This window comes from Dermacentor variabilis, chromosome 7, assembly GCF_050947875.1.
Source record: "Dermacentor variabilis isolate Ectoservices chromosome 7, ASM5094787v1, whole genome shotgun sequence".
Taxonomy (NCBI): domain Eukaryota; kingdom Metazoa; phylum Arthropoda; class Arachnida; order Ixodida; family Ixodidae; genus Dermacentor; species Dermacentor variabilis.
Window position 1 is genome coordinate 73,747,151 of NC_134574.1, and position 27,318 is coordinate 73,774,468.

At 46.4% G+C, this 27,318-nt stretch overlaps 1 protein-coding gene across 1 annotated transcript in view; it reads left to right on the plus strand.

Moving 5' to 3' along the window:
• LOC142586844 (uncharacterized) overlaps positions 1-27,318 on the plus strand; it is a 76,505-nt gene that overhangs the window by 45,191 nt on the left and 3,996 nt on the right. The window contains exons 6-8 of the mRNA XM_075697715.1: positions 10,391-10,566; positions 16,117-16,181; positions 20,019-20,105. Of these exons, the coding sequence (XP_075553830.1) occupies positions 10,391-10,566; positions 16,117-16,181; positions 20,019-20,105 (328 nt within the window). The remainder of the gene's footprint in view (positions 1-10,390; positions 10,567-16,116; positions 16,182-20,018; positions 20,106-27,318) is intronic.

Genomic DNA, 27,318 nt, shown 5'->3' on the forward strand with positions numbered 1-27,318 from the left:
AGCACAGCATCTGCGATTTTCCATAGTATCCGCTCGTCAACCCTCCATGATTTCAAGATTATTCTTTTCACCAGGTATACAATTTGCGTCCAGGCATGACATAATTGTTTCACCCACGTGCTGGCTCTACCGTCGTGGTCTTACATTAGCTGAGGATTTGTGGAAGTTCACCTGCGGGTATATTTCTCCATCTATGTAGAGCACAATGTGCAATCTGGGGCAGTTCTTGATTCCAGTCATTTTCCAACGTCGATGTAAGCTGACTTATCAGAAAGTGAGAAGACAGACTGGCCAAGAAGGTCTGCAGTGTTGTCGAGAGCGTGTTGCATCATTCTTGATTTCTGTATAAGATAGCTTTGCCATAGACTGTAGTATACCATAGGTTGTAGTACTTCTTGTAGTATGCCTGTGTGGTTGGTGTGGGTGGGCCGAATGTAGTACCTCGAACTCTCACCTGGAATTTTCTGTCTTTCAAAAAGGTACTGCTTAGCTTAAGTGCTCTACCAGAAATCTTTTTGCTCATCGTTCCTCTTATTAGAGTAGCATGAGGTACTGCTGTTAAAAGCCTCTTCACTCTCTTCATTCTTTCATAAGTGGTATTACACAATGCCCTGCAATAAAGTTTCTGCTGCTTATGGCCCACTCATATCTGTCAGAAAGGACAACTCTTGAAAAAAGTTTTCTTTGTGCTATGTGTGCGACGTAGTATGTGCATTCATGTCTTGACATTTATACGTCTGTAGAACCAGCTTCCAGACAGAGTACTTGCTATGCCTCATTAAGCTTATTTGTGCAGTGCTGTTGAACAACACATATGGATGCAATGAATGTTTACACTCGAATTATCACGAAAAATGGTTGTTTTACAATTGCGTCCTTTCCTTTCGATTGGTGTAAGATTTTGCATAAGCATGTCCCCCTATGCAATAGTATTTAGAAGTTTAATGGTTCAATAAAAGGTGATGAACTAAATTTAAGTACAAGAGTTCTTTTTTACGTATGACTCCCATCCAAATGCGACTTCCGTGGCTGGCAAATAAAACCTTCGCCTTGTGTTAGCAGTAGAATGCTATAGCCACAGTGGCAGGTGAAGAAAGGGAAAAACAATATTTTTGTCTATCGATTTCTTTTCTTGCCTGTATGTAAGTAACAAGTGGAATAAGTTTGTCATTGCGAAAGCAAGCAGTTTGTGATCCCTTATTGAATAAACCACATATTGTGCATAGTTGAAATGCAGAAATTTGTTCTAACATAGTCGGGTGATATGTTATTGCAAGTAGCATGGTATTTCATTACTTATAAAGATATTAATCAGAGTGTATGTAATTATATGGGTTTACACACTAATATATGTGATCACAAACTTATTATAAACATGTAAGACAAGAGTGTTTCTCCACACCTTATCAGCTGTGAACGTGCAAGAACTGCGTGTACTCAACAGATTCAATGTTTCACAGGAAGGGATGCAACTGGATGAGTACACCGCACAGTTTTGATTTACTTTTCTTTAACGTGTCGTGTTCTACGGTTTTATCTCCACAACAACAGGCTGTTTGCATGCTTTTTGCATTCTTGCACGAGTTTTACATGACGGTGCAGGAGGGTACGTTGTCACTGTGCCACTATAGGAAGCGAATAATTCACTGAATTTACTAGCTGTAGAGAAATGTTATTACAGGTGCAGTAAGGATACAAAGTCCGCAACATATTCAATGTTTATTGGTTTCTCTGCAAGAAAAATAAATTATCCAGAGAAGAGGTGCAACTTAACGTGCTTGTAATATTCGAAAACAAATTAACGGCACTGTTTATTCATGCCACGGATTTAACGCTATCGTAGAAAATTAATTACAATAGCCTAAACTTTTTTCTCTGTAAAATTTAATAAGTGAGCTAAAATAACCTTTCAAGATGCGTCGGGAAATACACGCTTCAAAACCGACAAGAATATGCAACTGAACGGTACCGCGTTCAGCACAACGATGAAACTTCGGGTACTTTGTTGTCTTGTCATTTGCCCTTGCCGAGGTTGAAATAATTCAAGGTGCTCCGTAAGCGCAATTTTTACATGCTACTCAACAAAAGAAAATTGTGACGACCTCGTCGTCTGGAGGCGATCGAACACCTCCTGGTACTGGCAACTCGCAAAGGCGTACGAAGCAAACGTGAAAATGCACTTTATTTGCTGCCTAGCGTGTCAACAAACGCATAGAAAGGGGAGAATGGAATCTGCGGTACAAGTTTTTTATTCTCCCTTCGCGTAAATACCGAATTCGGCAATCCACGTCCCCGCGCATTGCACTTGTGTAAGACGCCATCTTCCAAAACAAACCGGCGAAATAGCTCCATGATAGCTCTCTCCGCAATTTCGACGGAAAATCGCAGCGATCGCTGCGACGGTGCGACTGTGCGACCAGCCGGTTGGTCGCAGCCGAAAATCGGGGGGTCGGCACTGCGAATGCGCTTTTCGTCGCAACCGACAGAAATCGCACTTCCGGTGCGACGAAAATCGTATCATGTGAAACAGGCTTAAGGGGACAATTCTTACAACAAAATTCAGTTGTCCGAAAGCACGTTCCCTTTCTCGGCGCTTGGCCGAGCTCGTTCGTGGCAGCTGCGCAGACCTGACACGTACAGTTCTTGTTCTATCTGGTGCATTGCCGTGAGCTCCTTCAGCGTGCGACAGAACTCTCACCTGCGTCCGAGAATGCACCAGAGATTTTCGTCCGTCGTATCGTCCGCGATGGGCTTGGCACCATCGGGTGCCCAATCGAGACGTTCGATGAACGAGCGCGCCTCCCCACAACTCGCTTGCCTTAAAACACAGGCCCTTTCCTCCGTTTCCGCGAGGATAGCGAGCGAACAAGATGACAGCACGTCCCCACCCTGTGTTCTTCCTATTCCGCCTCGCCACTCACTTGCGCGCAAGCTCACGGCTGACGATCTCAACCTCCTCCCCGCTCTCCTCGCCTCACCTTCTCTTGAGAACTCTTGCACATGAACATTTCTCCTTCTACAGTCGGTGTGTTTCCTTGCTTTCATTCACCCAAGTTAGTTCACCGTCGTACATCCGACCTACTACGAAGACGGCCGAAAGAGCCAAAGTTTCTCCCTTTAAAAGAAAGTAACAGTTGCGTCCGAAAGGGGAAACACCGATTGCGAGAGGAAATTAGTAGATTCGCTTCCTAACTTAATTAACAATGATATAATATGTAAGCGCGTTTGAACGAGGATGTAGAAAGCAACAGACACAGAGACAGCGTTGTCTCTGTGTGTCTCTGGGCAGACGGTGTCACGTGCGCCCAGGTAAACATGGACACACGTCGCTAGATGAAGACCGAAACTCGCTGTCAAAACTCTGTAGTGAGTAATCGAGGCAGCAGCAGCGATAAAATTCACGTTCGGGCATCCCTCTTCAACGCGAATGAAACGTCGAAAGAACAGCGCCTACGAAGCTATCGGCACTACACGCACTCTGCAAACATCGCAAATCGCTTTGAAGTTGGGGCCCGCGCGGGCGCGCACTTGGGCCACGTCGCAGATCGCTTTCGAGAAACGGCACCCGTATGGCGGCGCCGTAAGCAGCAGCCGCCGGAAAGGACGGCCCCCCTCCTTCGTCTCAGCCTCGTGCCTTGCGCGCGACTGGAGAGGCCGCGATCTGGCCCGCCTAGGCCCGCCTTCTTTGTTCGCAGAATCCAGATTCAGCCGCGTGCACCGGCCCTCCTAGCACGCTTTCACTCGCACATAGAGCCAGGGTTTCCAGGTCTACCGATGAAAAAGTAGCTGAACAATTCCGATAAGTAGCCAAGAAAGTCGCCAGCTGCGGTAAAAGATTGAATTGGAAGCCAAATATGTAACCACAGTGCTACAAACGAACGTGTTCCCATTTTTAAAGCGAAAATAATAAAGGAAAGGCAACAAAGGCTCGTAGTTTCCTGCTGCGCTGATGACAAACAATAATAACGGAACAAAACAGTAATTATCACGTAATAATGTACCATAATTTACCATGATGGCCTGCTGATATTTTTTTGATAATTTATGCAGCACACTTGCGTGTTTTCTCATAGCCGAAGTGGTATCGCCACTATCAGCACAGTAAACTCGCTGCACGCCGTCCTTGCACAGATGATTACAAGAATTCTATGTCACTATGACTTCAGTTCACTCCCTGGTACGCAGTCGCATAGTCCCCTATGCGACTATAGCAGGATACAACTTTTAAAAAAAAAATACAGTTTTCAACTAAGGCGAAAGGAAGGCGCGGAGCTGTTACTGCACCAGCCAATCACAGAAGCAAATAAAATCGTCATCATGCGACAATTTCAAAATGGCATCGTACTTGAGACTTTTCATCGGCGGAAGAGACTTTTCATCAGCGGAAGCGATGAGGTGTGCAACATACATGGACAAAGACATGGACAAAAGTATTTCGTGCTGTCATGCACCGCCGACCAAAATAACTCACGGCGCCAGAAGTCATTCCGCATTTCGTGCAGAATGTCTTTTTTCCCGGTCGAAAAAAACATTTCGGTGCGAACATTGTTAACTCAGGTTTAGTTCCGCGGCCACGTCTATGCACCTGGAGTCCCATAACGCAAGGAGCCCAATCCAGAGCACAAAGTTTGAAGCGCGAGTGTGCTCGCGCTTGAACCGTGCTTGAAACCCGGCATCTCGCGTAAGCCACGAAATCTACGGAGCGCATGGATTTCAATTCCGAAACTTTATCGGAATAACGTTCTCAAACATTTGATGCGAAAAGGGCATTTACATTTCCAAAATCGCGCTTTCGATTTTCAATTCCGGAAATTTGTGGGTTTAGTGTTATGATAAACGTTAGACGCCAAAGGCGCATTGACTTTTCCAAAGTCTTACATCAGACCGTACGACAAGACAAAGCAAATCAACAACTATCAGTGAAGTTGACAAAGAATGCAGCGAGGTCCGAATAGACGAAGCGCGGAGGTGGTTCATTTTGCCGTCATGTCACAGAAAAGGATATCAACATTTCTGTCACCTGCGCCAAAGAATCCAAGTATAAACACTTAAGCCAGCACAGATAACAACGTTGTTATATATTTTTTCTACTTAGACTTTTATTGGCGAGGACAGATTGAGCCTCTTTATTTTCTTGTTCTCGCTACCCGCAGGCTGCCAGAGCCAGCCAGTATGCGGTTTTCTTCAGTTGCCCCGACCACGCGCACTTCGGTGAGCGTTCGTTTTTCTCGGGCTGAGTGGACTTTGGCCTGGCAGAGTTTTCGATGTTTCCTGGCTAGCAAACCGTATAAAGAAACACTGGTCGCTCGCCGCCATCACTGCGGGGACTCGACGGATTGCAACGCGTTCGCTTGAGGGCATCACCTTCACTTCAATGCATGCAACCACTCTGGAAAGTATTTTGTCTAGCCGGCGCACGATACCGAGCAGTATGCGCATAGTTCTCTGTGGAGCAAGCGTCCCACGTTTTCTTCGATATATCTTCGGTAGCCACATTAGATGCCCAATGTAGGCATTCGATTGCGGCCAACATGGTTTCCTTTGCTTTTTTTTTTTTGTTTTCATTGCGGTGGTCCCGCCCCACAATATAAAGAAAAAAGACATTGTTGCGAGTCAGCGAATTGTCGCATGGTGAAAGTTCGATTTTCTTCTTCTATTGCATAAAGTAATGGGTCGCGGGGCTCTTCAGTTTGCGGACACTCTTATTATATTATGTCAATAGCAATTGCAGCAACCTGTAAAGAGCAAGAATTCCCCGCCTATTAACATTCTCTCCGTGAGGGCCTTTAGGGTGACAAGAATAAATAAATAAATAAATAAATAAATAAATAAATAAATAAATGTGGACTCTCCAGGCGCATTCCTGCCGTCGCAGTCGTGTGAAGTGCAAGGGCGATAACCGTTACCGCGCCCCGCGTGCTTTATGCATGTACGAGTGAGAACGCGGGGGGGGGGGGGGGAGGGGGGGATGGCCTGAGCCGGCGGTGGTGGCTCAGTCTTGCGTGCGCAAGGGTGAAAAGCGGGAAAGAAGCTCCGCACTTTCCGTTGCGCGCAATGCATAGAGGGAAGTGGAGGGAGGGTGGGCGGGCCTTAGGATTTTGTGATCTGTGCATCTCTGATTGCGCAACATGCATATTTGCCTTGTTTGACGCATTATATACAGTGACTTTTGCTCAGATACGTACATTTATGGATACTTATACGCATATTTAAATACCTTCTGGCGAGGTTTTGAGTACACATGCAGTGAACTTTGTTTCCAGTCACACTTTTTTGCCTTTTATCAAGCTGCATCTTTGTATTTATATATTCCATTCTATCTTCGCATTCTTAATGTGTATTTTGTAGAACTCCTGCTTTTTATGCGTGCTCTCTGTTGTGGCTATAATTTCGGCGTAATTACCCGCAGGACCAGTGACAGCTGCTCCTGTGTAATACATTGAAGCGAAGGACAGCGTCATTGAGATTTTTTTCTGGTTATTGCATATGTACAAAAATATAAGCAACGTTCTTGAATGACAAAGTTTTATTCAAATATTTGTCCTAAACATGTTCATTTCATGGCCTTTACATTTATCATATCAGCGGCACTGTTTTGCTGGTCTCGAACTGATATAGTTCTGAAGTTGGTGTGATACTTTCTTTACCTAATAAATAGACAAAAAACATGGAAGCATTGATGTCAGTTATTTCTGCCACAACTTTTGGTACATACGAATATATTCTTTTCTGAAAAAAATACATATTACATTTCACAGTGCCTAGCATTACAGAATTCGTTTGCAGCATCTTTGACAACGGCAATGCAGTTATTATTCTGGTATTTGAGTCCTCGACAAATGCTATAAGGAGAACGCCTAGCTCAACGTGAGCCTCCCCCCCCTCCCCCAAAACGAAATTTCTGGCTACGCCACTGATGGGTAGGTTAGGCATAGTCAGGACCCCAAGTAGCAACATGAATACGAGGACCGGCAAAGGGAAAAAGAAACGGCAATACGAGCAACGGCGCCGTGCTGCTAAATTATCATTACGGCCATTACTACCATTACTCTAAAGTAATAAAGCATTGTATACACCCTCAGCAGTTGTAGTGGTGGTTTTCAACAGCTTCGCTGTACATCCTATTTTGCAGGGCCGGGGAGGCGAATCAGTTTTTACATATTTGTTTCATCATTTTTTAATCTTCGCCGAGGTTATTTCTAAATGCCAGAAGAACACATGCATGAGGTACATTGCCAGAAAATAATAATAATGGAATGGGTGGGTTGTTACTGAATCAGCTATACAGCGCGAAGAAACACACTCCGTTCCTAATGTGAATATCTTCCTTTTTCATATTTCATTTTATTTATTTCGGTAATTGGGCTGTCCTTCGAAATACTCTGAGAAGCATTACATAATGGTGAACATTATTTCGTAGGCTTTACCCAGGTGCAGCTTACTGCTTCTTAAAATCCTTGGATCAAGTTAAGTAACACATGCGCAATACGGTATGTTAATTTTTAAGGTTTCTGAAGTTTTCAAAAGCCACCTGTGACAGACAGCATAATCCTTGCCCTTGAGCTGGATTATTAAAAAAACCGGACATTACTAGCACGAGAAGTAGAAACACATATTGAACTAATTAGCAGATGATCACTAATGAACTTCTTAGCTACTTTACGGCTCATACTGCACATTACAAATTGTAGTCGGTTTGTTTGCGCGAACTATCCCGAAAATAATCTCCAAGATAACACCAGTTTCGAGATAATATTTCCCAAAGTGTGAGACGAAATACCGGGGCGCTCCACTTAATTTTTTGCTTCGGTGCATACGAATGTCTTGTTAGGTAAGTATGTGAAAGAATAGTGCCTTCTTACAGCGAGTTCGAAGGCACATATCTTCACACTGTTGTCATTCCCTAAATTCAAAGCAAGTTCTTATGCCTTGCAAACTCAGCGCTTACAATTCCTGAATTGCAATATGTGCCGTAAAGTAATTAATTAAGACGTGACTTTTTTATTTAGTTGAATATGTGTTTGGATTTCTCATGCGAGTTATGTCTGCCTCTTTCCATAATCCAACTGACTGACTACATTTAGGTTATACACGACAAGCGATCATTAAAATACCCTAAAAAGAAGTGATCACCCTGTATACTTAGCTGTCTTGTGTGGTCCGTAGCGTCCAACGGCATGTACCATAGGAAATTCCTCTGAGGATCTCCTATACCTATGATCTCTAGTGCAATAACATGGCGTGTATGAGAACCGGCTCGCCAACTACATGGACATGCACGCTGTCGTCGGGCGTCTCGGTGACATAGACTATCGAACAGCATACCGCAGTATAACAAGACGTACCGCCATGATTGACGAGGCACCTTGTCACACGTCGCTATCTTTGAAGTAAAACAGAACTTAGCCAATTGGGTCGGCGGCCTCCGTCTTGGAGGAGCTAAATACTTCAGGTGTGCCTGCGCCCCCGATAAAAAAAATAAAGTATGAGTTTATCTCTAAAAAGAAGATTACAATGTTTCGTTGTGCGGTCTACATGTAGTTATTGCTTGCCTCTAGGCCTCCCAAAGTGAGCAAGCTTTTCTTGCCTTGGTAACAATATTTTCTAAAACAGTACAAAACCTGACATTCGTCTTCATAAAGGACTGGCCTGGCAGGTGGCTCCAATATTTAAAAAGATATAGGAATGGACTACTGATAGCATGTTTCAGTTGAACAGCATTCCCCTAAACATCTTCATAAATTTTCTAAACGCCTAGATTTGCGGGTATCTGTTACATAATCGTGATCTCGCATACGACTAAGTGCTGGGGATTCTTGAGAATTGTCATGGTGAAACCAAAGATCTACAAACTAATAATTTGTTTATTAAACACAATTGGCTCGAAGCGAGTAAAATATATGACTACAAACTCTGTGCACATACATAAACATAACCTGTTACATTCAGCACACACAACGTCAGCTTGTTATGCGCTGCGTAACGAACGGATAAGAACACCACGAACACGTACAAATTATGGGAGGGCTGTCTTCGCCTATCAAAACCTGCACTAATAAAGCGTGTAAATTCACAAATAAATTTCAGCATGCGACTCTAAATTAAAGTCCCAAATAAGATTTTTTGTTGTTGAATGAGTGAAGAACCCTTTAACACAAGTGCATATTTATTTTTCACGTTTCTGTTTTCAATGTACATGAAAAGATGTTCGTGGTTTCCATATCTGTATTTGTTTTTATCTTGCATTGTACATTATTTTCACTATTTCAATATACCCTGTGATGTAAAGACTCAAATTGTCGTTTCATGTATGTATCACTTTGCCTGCTATCTGTATTGTCACCAGGTGCCCTCAAGTTGTCTATGCCAACTTTTTTGCCTATAGGACCCCCAACATTGTCTTGGAAATAAACTGAACTGAACTTATTGATACTCTTTCCTTTAGCGTAGACTAAGTGGGGCTCTCACAACAGCTTCATCAACAACTATCTGCTGACGGGCCGCGTTTTTCTGTTCGACGTGAGCCTGCCAGTGACGCAGTAATTGCAACAAGGTCTTCAGTTAGTAAGGTTCAAAGCATGGGATACCTCCATAGAAGCAGCATAGCTTCATTTTTTTGACCGTACGGTCAGTTTCATTACTAACTTTTGATTATAATGATCATGAAACCAAGGTATGACCGTTTTCGTTCTTAGCTTCTTATATTCCTGGCGATTAAGTGCTTAGCATTTATTCGTTCAATAATCTTAAAAGCTTAGACTTTCTGCTCATTTGTTGTTTCATCGTTGGGTAGATGCATAACCGCCACTCAGAAATGTCTTGTTCTATTAGTGAACACTGTTAGCAAATAGCAACCCAAGTCATGCGACCTGCCGTGCTATCACAATATAGACATTGTTAAGTTTTTGAAACACTTGAATGAACAATATAAAGCGCGTCATTGTATGCCACTTTAGCATCCCTCCGTCCATAATGTGTTTGATAACATTAATTTCAAGTTCACCTGCGTTTACTTATGCAACTTTATAAGAAAAATCTTGATAATTAACCTTTTTATTCGAAATTATAAGAACATTGTTCTTCAGGTGTTGCACACTACCTGGAGTATTCGTGGAAATTTTTTGCACTTCCCATCCCACCATCGACGACAAAGCTGTCACATGTGATCACCATAAACCTAACGAATTGCGACCAATTCAACATGTTACACATTGTTTTAAAATACTTGCATGAACAATAAAAAACAGCTTATTGTATATCACTAGCATCCGTACGCTACACTATACATCATAATTTTAATTTCAACTTCCCTTGTTTACTTAAGTAACTTTCACACAACAAATCAGATTACATAGATTTCAAATGACCCTGTGAACGCATTGTTTTTCAGCTGTTGGACACTAGTGGGAGAATTTGGATATATTTATCCACTTCCCAAACCACCAGGGATGGTAAAGTTGTGACATGCGATAACTACAAACCTTTTAATCTACGGCCAATTAAACATAATACTTATGAAGAATACGATGTTGAACTTTTCTACGAGTTTATTGTTGAGGACAAAACGTGAGTTCATATTGTTTTTTATGTACCGTACCGTTTTTTATGTGCCGTTTTTTTATGTACTGTAGCGCTGAAGCGGTCTACTGCTCTTGCAATGCATATATGCACCCTGTCTGTTCATAAATTTTGCTTAAAAAGAACGTCTCCAAGTTCAACACACGAAGTTATTTATGATGCTCTTCTAAACACATAACATTCCCTTATTACTTAAGTATGAGAGACATAGCATTTTACATGGATGAAATACCTTGATATTTGGAGTCAACATTATATATCCGTGTTAGATGGACACTGCCCAGCGAAGCTTTCATCAGAATTCTTATCCCTCTGGTGAGTTGTTTTAGTCAAACGTGGCAACTGTATTAAGGCCTAAATGGAAGAGATAGGCGCGAATTTTATGTGAAAAGGTTTGGTACTACGTTCACCGTTCTCTGAAATAGGCACCCAGAGACGCATTGGCTGTTAACACGAAGGCGCATCGCCTATAGTATATATATATATATATATATATATATATATATATATACACGTCACGAACACCATAAGAGCAACCACATGACAGCAAATTTCATGGTTAAGATCGAGAACCATGCAATAACCTGCAAGCGATGAAATGTGTCATAGTGACCCTCACTAGCTTTTATCGACGATATGGCACGCCCCTCCCGCAACGGAAGCAACCGGCTGTCGTTATAGAGAGGCGCGCTTTGTTCGCGAAACCCTGCATTTCACCACAACTTCGAACTGAAACCATGAAATTGCTCTTTACAGCTCTAATTGCAATGCCTATAGCACACTCGAGGCACTACAGCGCAGCTTAGGCTGCGTTGAAATGGAAAATGCAAACACATCCTGCCTCAACATGTCTCAATCCTGCGTTGTTTAATTACACAGACTGAAAACTATTTGCTTCGTCAGTGCATAAAAGAAAACCTCGCGTACCCGCCTCTTAAAGAAGACACCACAAGTCTCACATGAACACTGGAGTTCCACTGGGGAACAATCATATCTTGAATATGTGCAACACTACTAATGAATGGGCCTTAGGCTTCTTGCTGGCTGCAGCGAACCGGTCCAAAAGGCATATTTCACTCAGATATTTGACCACAGCAGCCCGTGTCAGTTCTTCCAACCGATTCATCATGTCTGTTTCTCAAGCAAGAAGTACCAGTAAATTGATCAAGTGAGTTGAACATGTAGCATGGAAAGGGAATAAATGTTGGTACATTCCTTTCTGTGTGCTGCAAACAACTGTAAACCTCAATCAGTTTTGCTTCCAGTTACCGCCACTTAAATTTAACCGGTGAAGAACGGCCTAATTTTGAGAACCAGTTAAAAACGCAAGTGGTGCTGGCCGAATCTAAACTGCAGTGATAGTTAAGTCCTCGTGTTACTGCCGAAGGTTTCTGTGAATAAATAGAAAATTTCGATATTATACTGTGAACTATTCCTTGTGAGCAAACTTGTTTTAGCGGGTTAAACATAAATGTTGTAGAATTCATATATAGTCAGAGTTTATACGCCGCTCGCAATGGTTGGCACCGCGGTGGCGGCGGAAGCCAAGACGCGCAAGAAAGAAGCGCGCGACGGCGTTCGGCCAATGGGAGGGTCGAGCGTCGAGAGAAGACACAAGGGAGGAGGATGGTGGCAATATTCAAAGGATGGCGCTACTTTGGTTTTTTTTTTTTTCATTGAGGGGCTTTAACTTTTACTTTATCGTGAGAAAATGGGGCTTTTTTGAGAGGTCTCAAAAAAATTTTTGCCACTACAAACATCATTTCAGCAGACATTGCAGCATCCCATATTGTACATAATGAAATGCTTTTTCCAAAAAGATACGTTGCAAAACCAAAAACACATTAATAGGTAACACATAAAAATTCTAGAAAGCGCCATCTTTACTGGAAGTTGAAAAAGCAACATTAAAAACTAGATATCTAATAAACATTAACATCAGAAGGAAATTCATAATATACATTTCAAGGGTAAATATCCCAGGAATAGTGTCTGAAAAATAAATGCTTGGTATACCGCCGTTCTTCGCTTACGAAAAATTCAAAGCCCTTCCACTCTGTAAAGAAGGATGAGCAGCGAAGCTGTGCATGTGGACCCGTTAATGGCGAACTGCACCTCCGTCGCGGGTCGGAAAGCTATTGCAAGATATTCGGGATCGGCGCACGTACAGGGTACAGTGTTTAACGCTTGCGTCACCTCCGCAGCAGGTCGGCCCGGTATTGCACTGTCTTCGGGATCGGCCCACGTATGAGGGGTGCTTCACGGCTTTCACCTCCGCCGTGGGTCGGCCCGGTATTGCACTATCTTCCGGATCGGCCCACGTATGAGGATTGCTTAACGCCTGCTTCACCTCCGCCGCGTGGCGGGCCGGCATCGCACTAACTTCGGTATCGGCCCACGTACGAAATATTGTTGGTCTACGTCAATGGCGTCGATATCCGCCAGAACCTAGCCATAGAAAGCTTCGCTGTAAAAGAAACAGACCAGAAACTGCTTCATCGCTCGTGCCATGCGGAGAAGCAGTTTCTGGGTTTTGTAAAGTATAGGTGCACTCCGCTCTTCCGACCGAACGCCTGGGTTTCGTTCAACTGTGCGGTCCTCGAAACGCGTTTGGCAGTTCCTCCTTATTGGCATCTTCTGAGGATATTCCGAGAAGTCCAAGGAACGTACTTTACCAGTTCGTGTGGAGTCATGCGCCTCTTTCCAGAAACGATCGCTCACAGCGTAGCTGGGCAACTATAAGATTATGCATCCAAGCTTGTATGTTTGCATTTTTACAGATTGTCTTTATAAGCTGGGCAGTGAAGAATAGTAGAAAAATCCCACGCCGTTGTAAACTGTGTTGCGTTGCTCCGTAGTGCTGGGCCGAGATGTGCTATAGGCGGCCTTCTTGGTGCCAACGGAAGTTTCTTTGCTACCGATGGCAGCAAATCATGTCCAATTGAATTATGCACCCTGAAGATAATCAGTAGAGCTTTCAGAGAGAAATCAAAAAGAGGAACGGCAGGGAGGTCAACCAGACGAGCTTCCGGCTTGCTCTCTGGGAGGATTGACAAATTGAGAGCTCTTTTTTGTTTCGGTGCATGGTGGTGCATGACCGTTCTTACTTGGTGGAGCGATTTGTCTTGTTAATTCTGATAATAAACGGCACTCTAGCCTATTAAAAAGGTGCGGGGTTCCCAGCACCTTGCAACCTTCTTAGAGGGACAAACGGTTTCTAGCCGCACGAAACAGCAATGACAAGTAGAACTTTCGCAGTAGAGCTTTCAGAGAGAGAGAAATTTAGCAAAGAGAGGAAAGGCAGGGAGGTCAACAAGTGCAATGATTATCGTGCCTTTGGGGACAGCCAAATATTCGTTGAATATGGGTTGCGCCACCTTGGAAGGGGAGTGATGAGGCTGTCTCAGGGATGAAGGCACTTACCCTGATGAAGTTGCCTGACTTAGTCTAGTTGGGGCCATTTACACAACTTATTTTGATAGCGTGAATGCCCCATATATATAACAAGTTGTGGTCGACTATGTGAAAGAACAGACGGTGCAGTTTTCCAAACATGTTATATTTTTTTCGGAGATGGTAATTCCACGGGACGTCTACCCGGAACACAACCGCGGAAGAAGAGTGGCCAGGGCCAGAGCTCTCATACACACTCACGGCGACGAAAGCGGTACACGGTTCGTTGGCACCGCGCAATACGCAGAGCGCTCGCGATTCGTGATTGCGGTCGTCGATTCGAAGGGTAAATCGCGCATATCGGCAAGTGTAGCGTGCGAGCGCGCAGAAGAATGGGAGGAAGCGGCGGTTGTATTCGCCCTCACGGATCAGACGTGCACGACGGTTCTCTGCGACTCGCGACAAGCGGTCAGAAACTAAGCCAAAGTATGGATCTCACAAAGAGCGGCCCGAGCCCTGAGCAATCTACAAGTCCAGCGCGAGGTAGATTTTCAAAGCAGAATCCAGTGGTTCTCGACGCATATGGGAGAAGTATCGGAGACACATCGCAACGAAACGAGACGGCGCACGCTAAGGCGCGTGAGCTCGCGAACCGCGCCTGCGACCGTCGTCCATGGGACAGGACCAAAGACTGCTTGACAAGCTGCAACGAAATTACCAAGGCCCTCTGCCTGGTCCGCCGAACCTTCCCTCCACCCAGCGACAAGCTGGCAGGGCGCAAGCGGTGGCCCTCAGACAACTGCAGACGCTCACTTACCTTAACCTGGCACAATACCACAGGCTCTACCCCAGAGCATACCCGACAAATATATGCAAGGTCTGCCACACTGATGTAGCCACGTTAACTCACATTCTCTGGGACTGTAACAAAAACCCGCACGGAACCTTTCCGCCGCAGTGGGCCGCTGCCTTGCGCAGCCCCAGCCTGGGCGACCAACTCTGGGCCGTCCAGCAGGCCCGCGAGGCGGCAGCGAGGCAACACCTTGACGTCTCCACGTGGGAAACATAATGCCCCGTCGGCGAAAGCTCTGCAGGGCTATAAAGTTGTTACCAGCCAATGGTAATTAATTGGCAAGAGAAAGATGTGCCCCAGGGGTGAGCTATCGTTGAAGCCAACCGCGAACTTGGGGGGTAATCTTTAAGTGCCCACATAGTGACCAGTCACTTTCAACCACTGCCCATTGCCTGGGCTGGAGCACCAGCGAGAAAGAGGCAGGCTGGGGGCGCATGCCTCGGGTGTGACTCGTACCCCTGCCCAGCCAATCAGCCCTTCAGCAGCAGACAAACCAAGATTTGGTTCGGCTGCTGCTGAAGCCGGTATTGTCTAGAGCCCTAGCTGCGTAGTTTCTGTCGGCTTTGACCTTTATTTTCAGCTCTGTCTGGTTGGCATGGTGCCAACTTCCAGAAGTTCTTCACAAGAATAGTCAATCAGATATTATTCTTTTCCTACTGTACCTTTGGAGAGAGCACCATCCTATTTCGACAAATAACGAAGCACTACTGAGGCACGGTATGGACTCGAACCCCCTGGAACGCATCCTCTACAGTGAAGCATCACTGGGCGCTCGCGATAACGCCGCTCCGCTGCAGCCATCAAGCTCCAGCGCCTGCGCTGTTCCAGATTCAGGGGAAACCAGCCCACGCCAGTTCTAGCTGATGCGCGAGTAGGGTTTGATAAGATGGTGATAAGAATTTGAAGCGCCATTGCTCTTCTGTTTTATGCTTCCACGTTAAAATGGTGTAAGCAAGCAATATGCCTAAAGAAATGTTATCTATATACAACACATGCATAAATATTTTCTTTACTTTTGTGATCTAAATTCGGGAACTAGTGAATATTGAGGTAAATTCATTTCCAGTTCATGCATTGATTGCTCAATGTGTCGCATAAGTGTAGCATTGCTACCTTACTCTATTGATAGGCCAACTTGCTGAATGACATAAGCAAGCATGACTTCAGCGTATGCTTGAATAACGCTAAATGACAATTTCATAATTTTGAACGCGAATTAGTCACTGGTAGTCATAAGGAATGTTTACATGAGCGGGCCACACTTGAGGAGACTGCTTCTAAACTTTTTTCAGATATCAAGAGGCATGTTCTGGAAAGATTAAAAAAGAAAATGAAAAGGAAGTCATGGAACTCATCGGTACTGGTAGCATAACGCATATTGTGCACGTCATTTTGTGTTCTTTCTCTTACAACCGGCTACAATTAGTCAATTGCAATCAGTGCAGGAGAGTAAATAATTATGAAATTAATCAGTGAATGTTTGGTAAGTAGCTGAATGTGTGTTTATATTTCTCGCGCAAGTAATGTCCATCAGTCTCATAACAAAGACGGCATTGGACTATCTTCATGACCAGCCCATGCATGTGGAGTACTTAACACCTGCTTCGCCTCCGCCGCCGGTCGGCCCGGCATTGGACTATCTTCAGGATTTGCCCACGCATGTGGAGTACTTAATGCCTGCTTCGCCTCTGCCGCGGATAGGTCTGATATTGCACTATCTTCAGGAATGGCGCATGTGCGGAGAGTGCTTAGCGCCTGCTTCACCTCCGCCACTGGTTGGCGCGGCATTGGACTATCTTCAGGATCGGCCCACGTATATTGAGTACTTAACGCCTGCTTCGCCTCTGCCGCGGATCGGCCTGATATTGCACTATCTTCGGGAACGGCGCATGTGCGGAGAGTGCTTAGCGCCTGCTTCATCTCCGCCGCTGGTCGGCGCGGCATTGAACTATCTTGGGCATCGGCCAACGTATGAGGAGTACTTCACGCCTGCGCCACCTCCGCCGCGGGTCGGCCCAGCATTCGACTATCTTCAGGATCGGCCCACGTATGTGGAGTACTTAACGCCTGCTTCGCCTCCTACGCGGATCGGCCTGATATTGCACTATCTTCGGGAGCGGCACACGTACGGAGAGCGATTAGCGCCTGCTTCACCTCCGCCGCAGGTCGGTGCGGCATTGGACAATCTTTGGGATCGGCCCACGTATGGGGAGTGCTTAATGGCTGCTTCACTTCCACCGTGCATTGTCCCGGTATTGCACCGTCATTAGGAACGGCCATCACAACAAAAACTGCCGCACCATTCTCTTTAATAATGTTACTTCGTCTTCTCCTTCTATATCCACGGAGACTAGATCTACCAGTAACTAGACATAAACAGCTCCGCTGTAAAAACATCCTGTGCATTAAGAAACGAGACACTCACAGAATTCGCAGCCGCGGCGACATAACGAAAACAGCTACGGAAATTCTGAGAATTCTCTACTAATGCATAATCATTGTTTGACTAGGCTTTGACTTCGTTTTTGCTTAGTATTGCTTACTTGCTTTTCCTAGCTTATGCGCGGCTACCCATCGTCTTTTCGGTGGAAAACAGTTCTTAGGCTGTAGTAGACGATTGTCAGATTTTCTCGCTGCATCCGGCTTCTGCAATGCAATCGTAGTGGGCGATGTAGTGGGCGATGCAGCCCCACCTTCGAGGGCTGTATTTCTTAGTTTTCCGAAAGGGTGCCGCCAAAAGCCACAGGGGACGAAAGGCGACGTGGCTGCGGCGAATGGGAAGATGGGCGACGTGTTTGCGGTGAACGAGACTGGTGTCCGCTTTCGGCGATGGTGAGCGACTGTACCACGTGTTCCTGGCAGAGTTGTCGGCGCTTTTAGACTCGGCGGCGGACGAAACATTCTGAGCATTTCCATTAAAACGGCTCAGGTTGGTCGGCTTGCAAGGTGTTGAGGGCCACGAGTTGTCGCCAGATACTGTCGCATGACCGATGCGGCGACAAGTGAAACATATCGGCTGTCGTCCGCGGTTGTCCACTCATTCGGGTGGCGATAACGCGGAGCGAAGCGTCGTGGTGGCGCGAAAATAGTGGGAGGGCGTTCGTTGGCTCTGGGGTTGGCGGCAGCACAGATAGAATGTAGGCCAAAGTTTTCAAGTTCCTGTCGAACGATGGCTTGCACGAGGGGAACTGAAATAGGGGTAGCATCAGGGCTACGCGAACAGAAAGCTGCGCGACATCGCGTCCAGTTCATGTGGAACGATTCGCACCACGTCCTGTGATGGCGACGCATGCTGCTGTGCGGGTTGATCTTCTCAGGTCGACATTGCGGCAGTATTGGGAATTCTGGTGAATGGGTGCAGGCCGCGTCGGCTTTTGTTTGGCCTGCTCGAACTGTCGGCACTCTTTGATGATAGCATCAACTGTACAGCAGCTTTTGCTCTTGAGCAGACTAAAAACGTCGTCAGCAATTCGCTTGAGCACATGCCCTACCTTCTCAGGTTCTGTCATGTCGTGATCGGCCTTACGACAAAGGGCCAGCACGTCCTGGATATACGAAACATAGGACTCTGCGGGGGATTGGGCACGAGAGGCCAGTTCCTGCTTTGAGGCAATTTTACGGCCGGCTGGTTTGCCAAACAGCTCTGTTAACTTCTCTTTGCATTGTTCCCAGCTGGTCAGCTCCTCTTCATGGTTGTGGAACCACACCTTTGCCGTGGCTCTTAGGTAGAACAACAGGTTAGCTAGCATAAGCGTAGGGACCCTTCGTTGATTCCACTCACACGTTCGTACACCCACTCTTCAACGTCGGCGCCATCAGTCCCCGAGAAAGTTCCGGGATCTTTGGGTTGCGCAACCACAACCGAAGGGGATAGCTTCGTAGCGAGTGATGGTGACGTTGGAGGCGGCAACGACGTTGATCCCGACTCCTCACGATCATTCACGGTGAGGATGGTGACGCGAAGTCCACTGCAGAGCTCCGTTTCCATCTGTGGTACCCTGCACCGCACACCAATATGTTACGGGGATATTGGGAATATAGACTGAATATATTTACAGTATATATATACAAGGAAAGTCAATGTGGTCAAGATGGCTGACCAGCCACAACACGCAGCAGCCAGCGTCTCGCGATCTACTTTTTCCTCTCTCTCTTTTTTCATCCTTCCGTAACAATATAGTTCGCAAATCCCAATGGTTGAGTTAATGGTGCGTTACATTTTTCAGGGTACCTATATAAAATGTATCTTAACAACGCACATGTCCATACATACGCGTGACACAAAGACGCATGACGCTGTAGAGGTTCATCTATGCCTGCTTTCGCCACTGTAAAAAATGAAACTGCGCATCAAACGAGCTCCCCAAGAAGCCAACCTCAAGAGTTTCGATCGCAACGGCACATGTGTGAGGCAAATTACTTTCACTGCGAATATTTTCGTCGTTTAACAACACAGCTTTGTGTGTAATCAACTGACTGATCAATGACAGGAATTACTTATGTTTACTTTTGTGTGTGTTATAATGAGAAGCTGATTCAGTCAGTTTAGCGCGAGACTACCGTACAATGAATCACAGCTGTCATTTCTACAAAGATGAGACATTGAGCACCTCTGTTAGTTTCGGAATTACACTTTTAAACAAATTTAATGAATTAGGAAGCCTTCCAAGCTTTGCGGACAATGACACACAGCTGATTTCCACACAGAATGTGACTGAGCTCATCAACGGGCACACATGAACGCGCTCTCTTTTTTGGTCCTAATGTACAAATACGAATGCATAAGGATGTCACGAATAACTTGCATTTGAACCACACAGAACCAAGTTTTCGGTATATCACTGGACTTTTCTACAGAATATATGCAACATACTGAAACAACAAAGAAGTCCAGCGCCTATGCTGTTTTGTATTCATTGGTTCTTTGCTGCTCTATTTCCAAATTGACCTGACCAACTCAACCTCTTTAACCTTGAATATTACCGACCGTCATGCCCCACAGTCTCATCTCACAGTTTCGCAAGCTTCTTATAAAGAGGCCTGACATACGCCTACAGCAGCACCCGTCTCTCATTATTAATATTATTTGGATGTCATCAACATTTCCCAAGCCGAGCACTACATTTGGGTTTGACTAGAACGTTAGTTAAGCGCACTGAAAAACAACTGACTGATCTTAACAACTTTTTTGCAGATAGTGCAGGTAACAACAACGTGAGGAAAGTGCTTGAACACTGGGATAATGATAATAAATGCGGAATTTTCTCGCTCACAAGCAATGGTAAGCGTGAACTTACAGCCCTTATACATGAACCGTTTAAGCGGTGACGATACGATGTGTTGCTACATTACTTCAACGTTAATCGCATTACAGTTGCCATTAGTCGTGAGGCGTTTTCTGAGGGAATATCTTTCACCATGGATAATGGGTAATTCTCAGAATGAGGAGTTTACCTGCCAATAATGATGCCATAAGCCGATTGGAAGATAACTGATATCACCGTAAAATGAAGAGTAGTTGTCATATTCCCATCATGCCTAAACAAATTCTTTTACGATTTGTTCAACATAAAATCGCAGCTTATAGCTCTTCCAAAAAATAAAGCGCAAGAAGTAAAGGGAGTGCGGAGCTGCACCCTGTCAGAGCTAGCAAAAGCCAGTCCAGCGTATAGTGTCGCATGAACAGCCTCGGTTCACTTCTTTCAATCACATGCGTTTTCCCGTGCGCACTGGTGCACTTACGCTGCACTTTCACATTGTAAAGGTCACACTGTAGCGACACATGGCATTGACCTGAAGAGCTGTCGTGTCCGAGACCCACAGTGTTCACCTTAAGAGCGGCAAAGAATATAACCAATGACATTTGATAAAAATCAACTGCATGGCGTCCATCTTGCAAAGAAGAAACGCTATGAATATGACACTTTTAAAGCTTAACCTATACTGGTAGAAGCCACATAAATAAATGACCTGTTGATTCAAGGTCGACCTAATCTGCTCTTTAATATTAAAAATTCAATAGAGGGCAATAACATCTCGAAACTGCTAAGTGGTTTAAAGAGACTGTAGCGCAGGGCTACAGTATAATTTGGAACATCTTGGGTTCACTAATTTCAAGACTGTCCTTATATTTCGCCCTTCATTATTGCGGGCGCTGCTGGGGACATTCCATCCAGATGCCTGATGCCCTCTACCCCAAACCCATAGCCATTGAGCTACTGCCGCGGGTTTATTGTGCCTTTAATGTAGTGTTCTAAACGCCCTCTGCGCCTCACAAGATGAAAGGCTTCCCTAGGTTTCGCTTCCCTGCCGGACACCGAGTATGATCCTGAGGAAGTGCTTCCCTTCCGAACTACAGGCATGTGGGAAAACGTAGCATCTGGGCTGTGCTGTCTCACTTGCCGATGCATCTCACCCAGAGTGGTGTGTGCGCATGTTTTGACATGTCCTGGCATGAAGACTTTCTCCCTCGAAGTGTCCAGTCGGCTATAAGCCTTGTACAGCAAGCAATCTACACGCCGTATACAAGAGGTCGCCACATGCGCGCCTTATTGAACGTCTTCTGAATCAAAAGCAGGGAGACATCAGTCGCCAACCACCGCTCCAGCAACGTTTCGCCAAGAGGCCCGTAATCGCTTAGTCCCATATATTAAGGCGAAGGTCTCAAGTGGTTCATACTCTATAAAGCCTTGAAAAAGCATGTCGTCCGGTCCAGTGGTACAAAGGTTATCAACATCTGCAATAGCTCATACCTCCCTAGGCAAGAAAAAAATGAAATGGCTTATTCCTCTCGTAATGGAGACGCTACAAGCAGTCAGCAAAGAGAAGCGTACGGTGCATACATTCATTGAAATCACGCATACAACGTAGAGAAACGCCACGTCTAGCGGAGTGGTACTAGAAAAAAACACATGGCTTTCTGAATGCATTATGTTCCCCTAAAAATGAATTTTACCCCCGTAAGCAAGCAAGAAGTGCAATGGCTCATAGCCTCGTAAGGTTCGGGCTACAAGGAGCTGCGGTACATAAGTTCATTCGCAACGGAGGTGTTGTGTGCCGTACACTCCGTGTGAACCTTTCGACGACTCGTTGGGCCGGTTCATTCTGGTCTGCTGGTGGTCGTTGTTGCTCTAGAACTAGAGATGATGGAGGTACTTCACTGTTGCTGTCCACGTGTGCTGGTTTTACGTGGTCAAGAGAAACCACGTCGTGACGGCCACCTCGGTCGATCATGATGTGCTTTTCTCCTCGTTTCACCATCTTGATCGGCCCATCATACGGGGGCTGGACTGGACGTTGTACGACCTCGTGCCTTACAAACACGTGAGAGCAGGAGGAGAGATCACTGTGGACGTGGAGCAGCCGTGGTGCCGGCAGACATGGAGGGACAGCACGTAGCTTGCTCATAATGTCCTGCTGTCGCATGGCGTAATCGTTGGTGGCCTGGGAGTTTGCGTTTATACTGTCAGCGACAAACTCCCCCTGAAGATGAAGTGTTGTGCTGCATACGAGTTCAGTCGAGCAGCAGCCAATGTCCCCTCTCAGAGTCGTCTTAATTCCCAATAAAACCAGGGGTAGCGTCTCTATCCAACTGTGACTTGAATTTGCGTCAGGCTAGCCTTTAGCTGGCGATGGAACCTTTTCACCATACCGTTGCTTATGGGATGGTAGGCCGTGGTTCTGATGCGCATGATTCCTAGGAGCCGCGTGATGTTCCCGAATCGGACAGACTCGATTGCGTTCTGCGCTCCATTGACACTGTTGATGGAACTCCGAATCGCGCTACCCAATGGTAGATGAAAGCGCGGGCCACAGTATCGGCAGTCATATCTGGGATGGGGATGGCCTCCGGCAACTACGTGAAGCGTTCCACGCAAGTTAGTAAGTAGCTTTGCCCTTGGCAATAAGGCAATGGTCCAAAAAGGTCCAAATGCAATGGGAAAATCGAGTGTCCGGCTCGGGAAAGGATCCTAAGAGGGTCACAGTATGGCGCTGCACTTTGGAGCGCTAACAGGAAAGGCACTCCCGTGTCCAACGTCGGACGTCCCGGTTTATTCCGTGCCACACGAACCTAGCTGTGCAAAGCCGTTGAGTGGCTCGAATCCCCGGATGCGAGAGGCCGTGCATCAATTCATAAATGTTGCGGCGAAGATCGGGGCGCCCGAACAGTCTGGCCCTACCTGTGGACAGGTCACAGCACACAGATCCTGTCGGTCCATCCACACATCGCAGCTTCAAGGCGCTGGTCGTGGACTTCAGTAGGTGTTTCAACTCCCTGTCGCTGCGCTGAGTCATCGTTAGTACAGTGAAGTCGATGCCGCTTGGTAGGCTGATGTCGTTCACTAGGCTGCGCGAAAGAGCATCTGCCGCTGCATTGTCCTTCCCGCTGACATGGCATATATCCGTCGTCAATTCTGCGATGTGCGACACTTGGCGGAGCTCTCGTGCCACGTGTGCACCCATACCAGAGTTGATCGCGCACAATGCGTAGGTCAGCGGCTTGTTATCCGTGAGTACAAAGAATTCTCGCCATTCTACATATTGGCGGAGATGTCGTAAAGCAGCGTATATGGCGAGGAGCTCCTTACCAAAGGTGATGTACCGTCGTTCGGACGGACTTAATTTTCTGGAGAAGAAGGAAATCGGTCGCCACCTTCCACTCGACTTCTGCTGCAATACGGCTCCAATAGCTGTGTCGGAGGCGTCTACCATTACGCATTGCGGAACAGCGGGCTGCGGGCACGCTAGCAGAGCAGCATTTGCGAGAGCCTCCTTTATATGCAGGAACGCTTGTACGGCTTGGTCGTTCCTCTGAATGGCGCTTGCGTTAGTTCCTGATGCTGCTAGTAGGCTCTGTAGCGGGTAGAGGATGTGGGCGCACTTCGGAACGAACCTACGGCAAAAGTTTACGAGTCCCAGAAACTCTCGGAGCTGGCGGATGGTTTTGGCTGTGGAAACCATCGTGCTGCTTCGACCTTGTCCTGATGTGGTTGCACTTCCACGCTTGAAATGCTGTGGCCCAAAAATGGTAGCGACGGTACCCCGAACACGCACTTGGCCGTATTGATAACGAAGCCGTGCTCTGCCAGTCACTTTAGCACACAGCGTAGATGACTCTCGTGCTCTTCGGGCGTGCGGCTAGCAATCAGCAGGTCATCCACGTAAACCTTGCAGAAGTCGAGGTCCCGGACAAGGCCATCCATGAACCGTTGAAAAGTTTGGCCTGTGCTACTTAAGCCAAAAGGCATCCGTAGAAATTCAAATATTCTAAATGACCTTGCTATTGCTGTCTTGGGAACATCTTCTGGTGCTACTGGTATCTGATGATATGCTCTCACCAAATCTATCTTTGAGAAGATGTTAGCGCCATGCAGGCAAGAGGTGAGGTCGTGGACGGGCGGCACTGGGTAATGATTCAATACAGTCATACGGTTTAGTGCCCTATAATTCCCACAAGGACGCCAATCGCTGCCTGTTGTTTTGGGGACCATGTGCAGAGGCGACGCATATGGGCTGGACGAAGGGTGTACTCTGCCGAGTTCCATCATATGCGAAAACACCTGTCGGGCTAGCCGTAGCTTTTCGGGTGAAAGACGGCGTGGCCGCGCGTAGACTGGTGGTCCTGTGGTTTCTATGTGATGCTGAACATCGTGTTTCACTGTGGCGAATGCCTGTTGCTGTCGCGTCAGCTCTGGAAAGTCTTGTGCTATGGTGGTGAAGCGCGATTCTCCGCATGGACGCAGTAATGTCGGGCTCAGAGGAGGACGCAAACACGGCTTGCCTTGCACCACTGCACAACATACAAGATCATGAAGGCGCTTCTTCCGAACATCAGCCAACAGACCGAAGTATTGCAGAAAGTCGGCGCCCAATATGGCCAACTTGACATCAGCGGCTACGAACACCCATTTGAACGTTCTGTTGAAACTGAAGTTCAGCGTGAGCGAACGATGTCCGTATGTTCGTATCACCGTGTCATTAACGGCTTAGATTGGCAATGTACTAGGGTTCTTCCTACCGGTTTGTGACGCGGGTATCACGCTCACCTCGGCGCCTGTGTTGACTAAGAAACGAGCCCCGTTGCTGCGGTCGGTTACAAAAAATACCAAGGGACAACTTGAAGGCAACGTAGAAGCACTGGTCGCCCTCAGTGCTTGCCGCGGTCGCTTCCTGAGCGCGCTCAGGGTGGAACACAGTTACGCGCAGCATTTCCGAACCGCCGATGATACCTGCATATATTCTCCCGCTAAGGTTGTGATAGCAACGTGTTTGGCTCGCTTAAATTATGTGCTTTCCTGCTTGTGCGCAAAGCTGATAACGTTTCGGTGAGTCGAGAAATATATTCACGCATTTGCTGAAATACGTCCTGAGCCTGTGGTGCTCGCACGGCAGCCAGTGATGTGGGCGTGGTGATGGCCCGGAGCCGATCGGCAAGCTCGGCGACCGCAGGTAGGTCTTTCTGCTCGGACGCAGCGACAACCAAGCGCCTACTTGACGGCAGCTTTTGCAAAAAGAGTTCTCGGAATAATGCTCCGTCTACAGTGTTTGCTGTTTCGCCGCGCAATAGTTGCATGTGCCGGAACAGCTCACTGGGAGTACGGTCGCCGAGGTCATTGTCGCGAAGCAATTGCTGTAGTCGCTGCGACTCGGGGGCGTGACATGGCGGATGAGGGTTTCTTTTAGCACCGCATATGCTTTTTCAGCAGGTGGGTCGAGTAAAAGATCGCGTATTTCACTGGCTATGGGCGGTGCGAGACTGTTTACGACATAGTGGTATTTGGGAAGGTCTGCTGTAATGCGTCGTGCTGCGAACAGCGCTTCTACTTGAATAAACCAGAGTGCGGGGTCCGCGGTCCAAAAGGGGGCTAGCTCACCGTCGACTGAAGAGACTGTCGGCGTAGCGTCCGTCGTGGACATCGAAGTCATAGTCATGGAGTCCGTCGTCGACGTCATAGCGACATTGATGCTCAACCCCGGTGGCTGCTGATCAAGTCCGGGTCACCAATGTTAGAACGCGCTGCTAGGCTGAGTTAAGCTAGTATAAGCAACCACGCGTCCCAAACAACTGAACGTTTATTCGCTCCGAAGCTCACGAAGAAAAATCACGTGGTTGCTCGCGCATGCGCTCTAGGCATTGCGCACGGAAGTGCCGTCTCGTGGCGCTACAGGCACCTTGAACTTAAAACCCCTTGATAATTTGAAAGTAGCGACACTCTCCTCCTCACGGCGCTTTCCTCCTCAATTCTCCTCGCTCGCCGGCTGCGCACGGCACGCTTTTCCTCCTGGGCTCCCGCGGACGGGCCGCAGGATTCTATGGAGGCGTGTTATTTTGGGCCAGTTGCGCGCCCGAGTGGGGTTGAAAATGTTGAGAAATGCTAATAACAGCATCGATAATGCAGGATGCAACGCTTATGAGGAGGTTTTTTTTTTTCTTAAAGCCGTATGAACGGGGTATACGATGTAAAGGGAGCTTTGAGGCGAGTTCTATACTCCAGACAATTTTTCTGCCACAAGATCAGATGCTTTACTTCGTGCGTCTGATCTAGTATTGCTTGTGACACGTCCCTTTGTGTGTGGCTTATTAAGCCACACACAAAGCCTTATACCTCTGTTTCAAGGTCCCGTTGTGAGCTACGGAAAATATCACGAGACCGAAGGAAGGCGGGAAGCGAATGTGCAGCCGCGTATAAGAGATGATTAATGATTAGCAAAGTAATGATTGATTAGTATTTGGATTAAGATGAATTCGGATGTATTAAGGAGGATTGAAGTGGATTAAAGTCGATGAAGGTGCATTAGGGCGAATGAAGGTGGATTAAGGTGCGTAAAGGAGGACTAGATTGGATTAAGGCCGATGATGGTAGATTAGGGTGGATGAATGTGCGTTGAGGTGCATTACGGACGATTATAGTGGATTAGGGTGGACTAAAGTGCATGAAGAAGGATAAGGGTGGATTAAGAAGGATTATGTTGCACTAGAGAGGATTATGGTGGGCTAGGGTGAATTAAAGTGAATGAAGGTGGGTTAGAGTGAATAAAGGAGGATTAGGGGTGACTAAGGTAGATGAACGTGAATTTCAGTGGATTAAGGTGAATTAAGGACGATGATAGTGGATTAGGGTGGAGTAAAGTGAATGAGGAAGCATTATAATTGATTAGGGAGGATTAAAGTGCATTAAGGACGGTTAGAGTAGATTAAGGTCGATGAATGGTGGATTAGGGTGCATTAAGAAGGCCTTTCTGGATTATGGTGGATTAAAGTGAATGAAGGAGGATTAAGGTCGATGAATGTGTGTTCGGTGGATTAATGTGCATTAGGAGGATTATGGTAGACTAAACCGTCTTAATACTCAATGAACCGTAATTCACCTTAGTCCACCCTAATCCACTTTGATGCTCCTTCATCCACCTTAATCCAGCTTAATACTCCCAATCCACCTTAATGCAACCTAATCAGCCTACATCGCCCCTAATGCACCTTAGCCTACCCTATA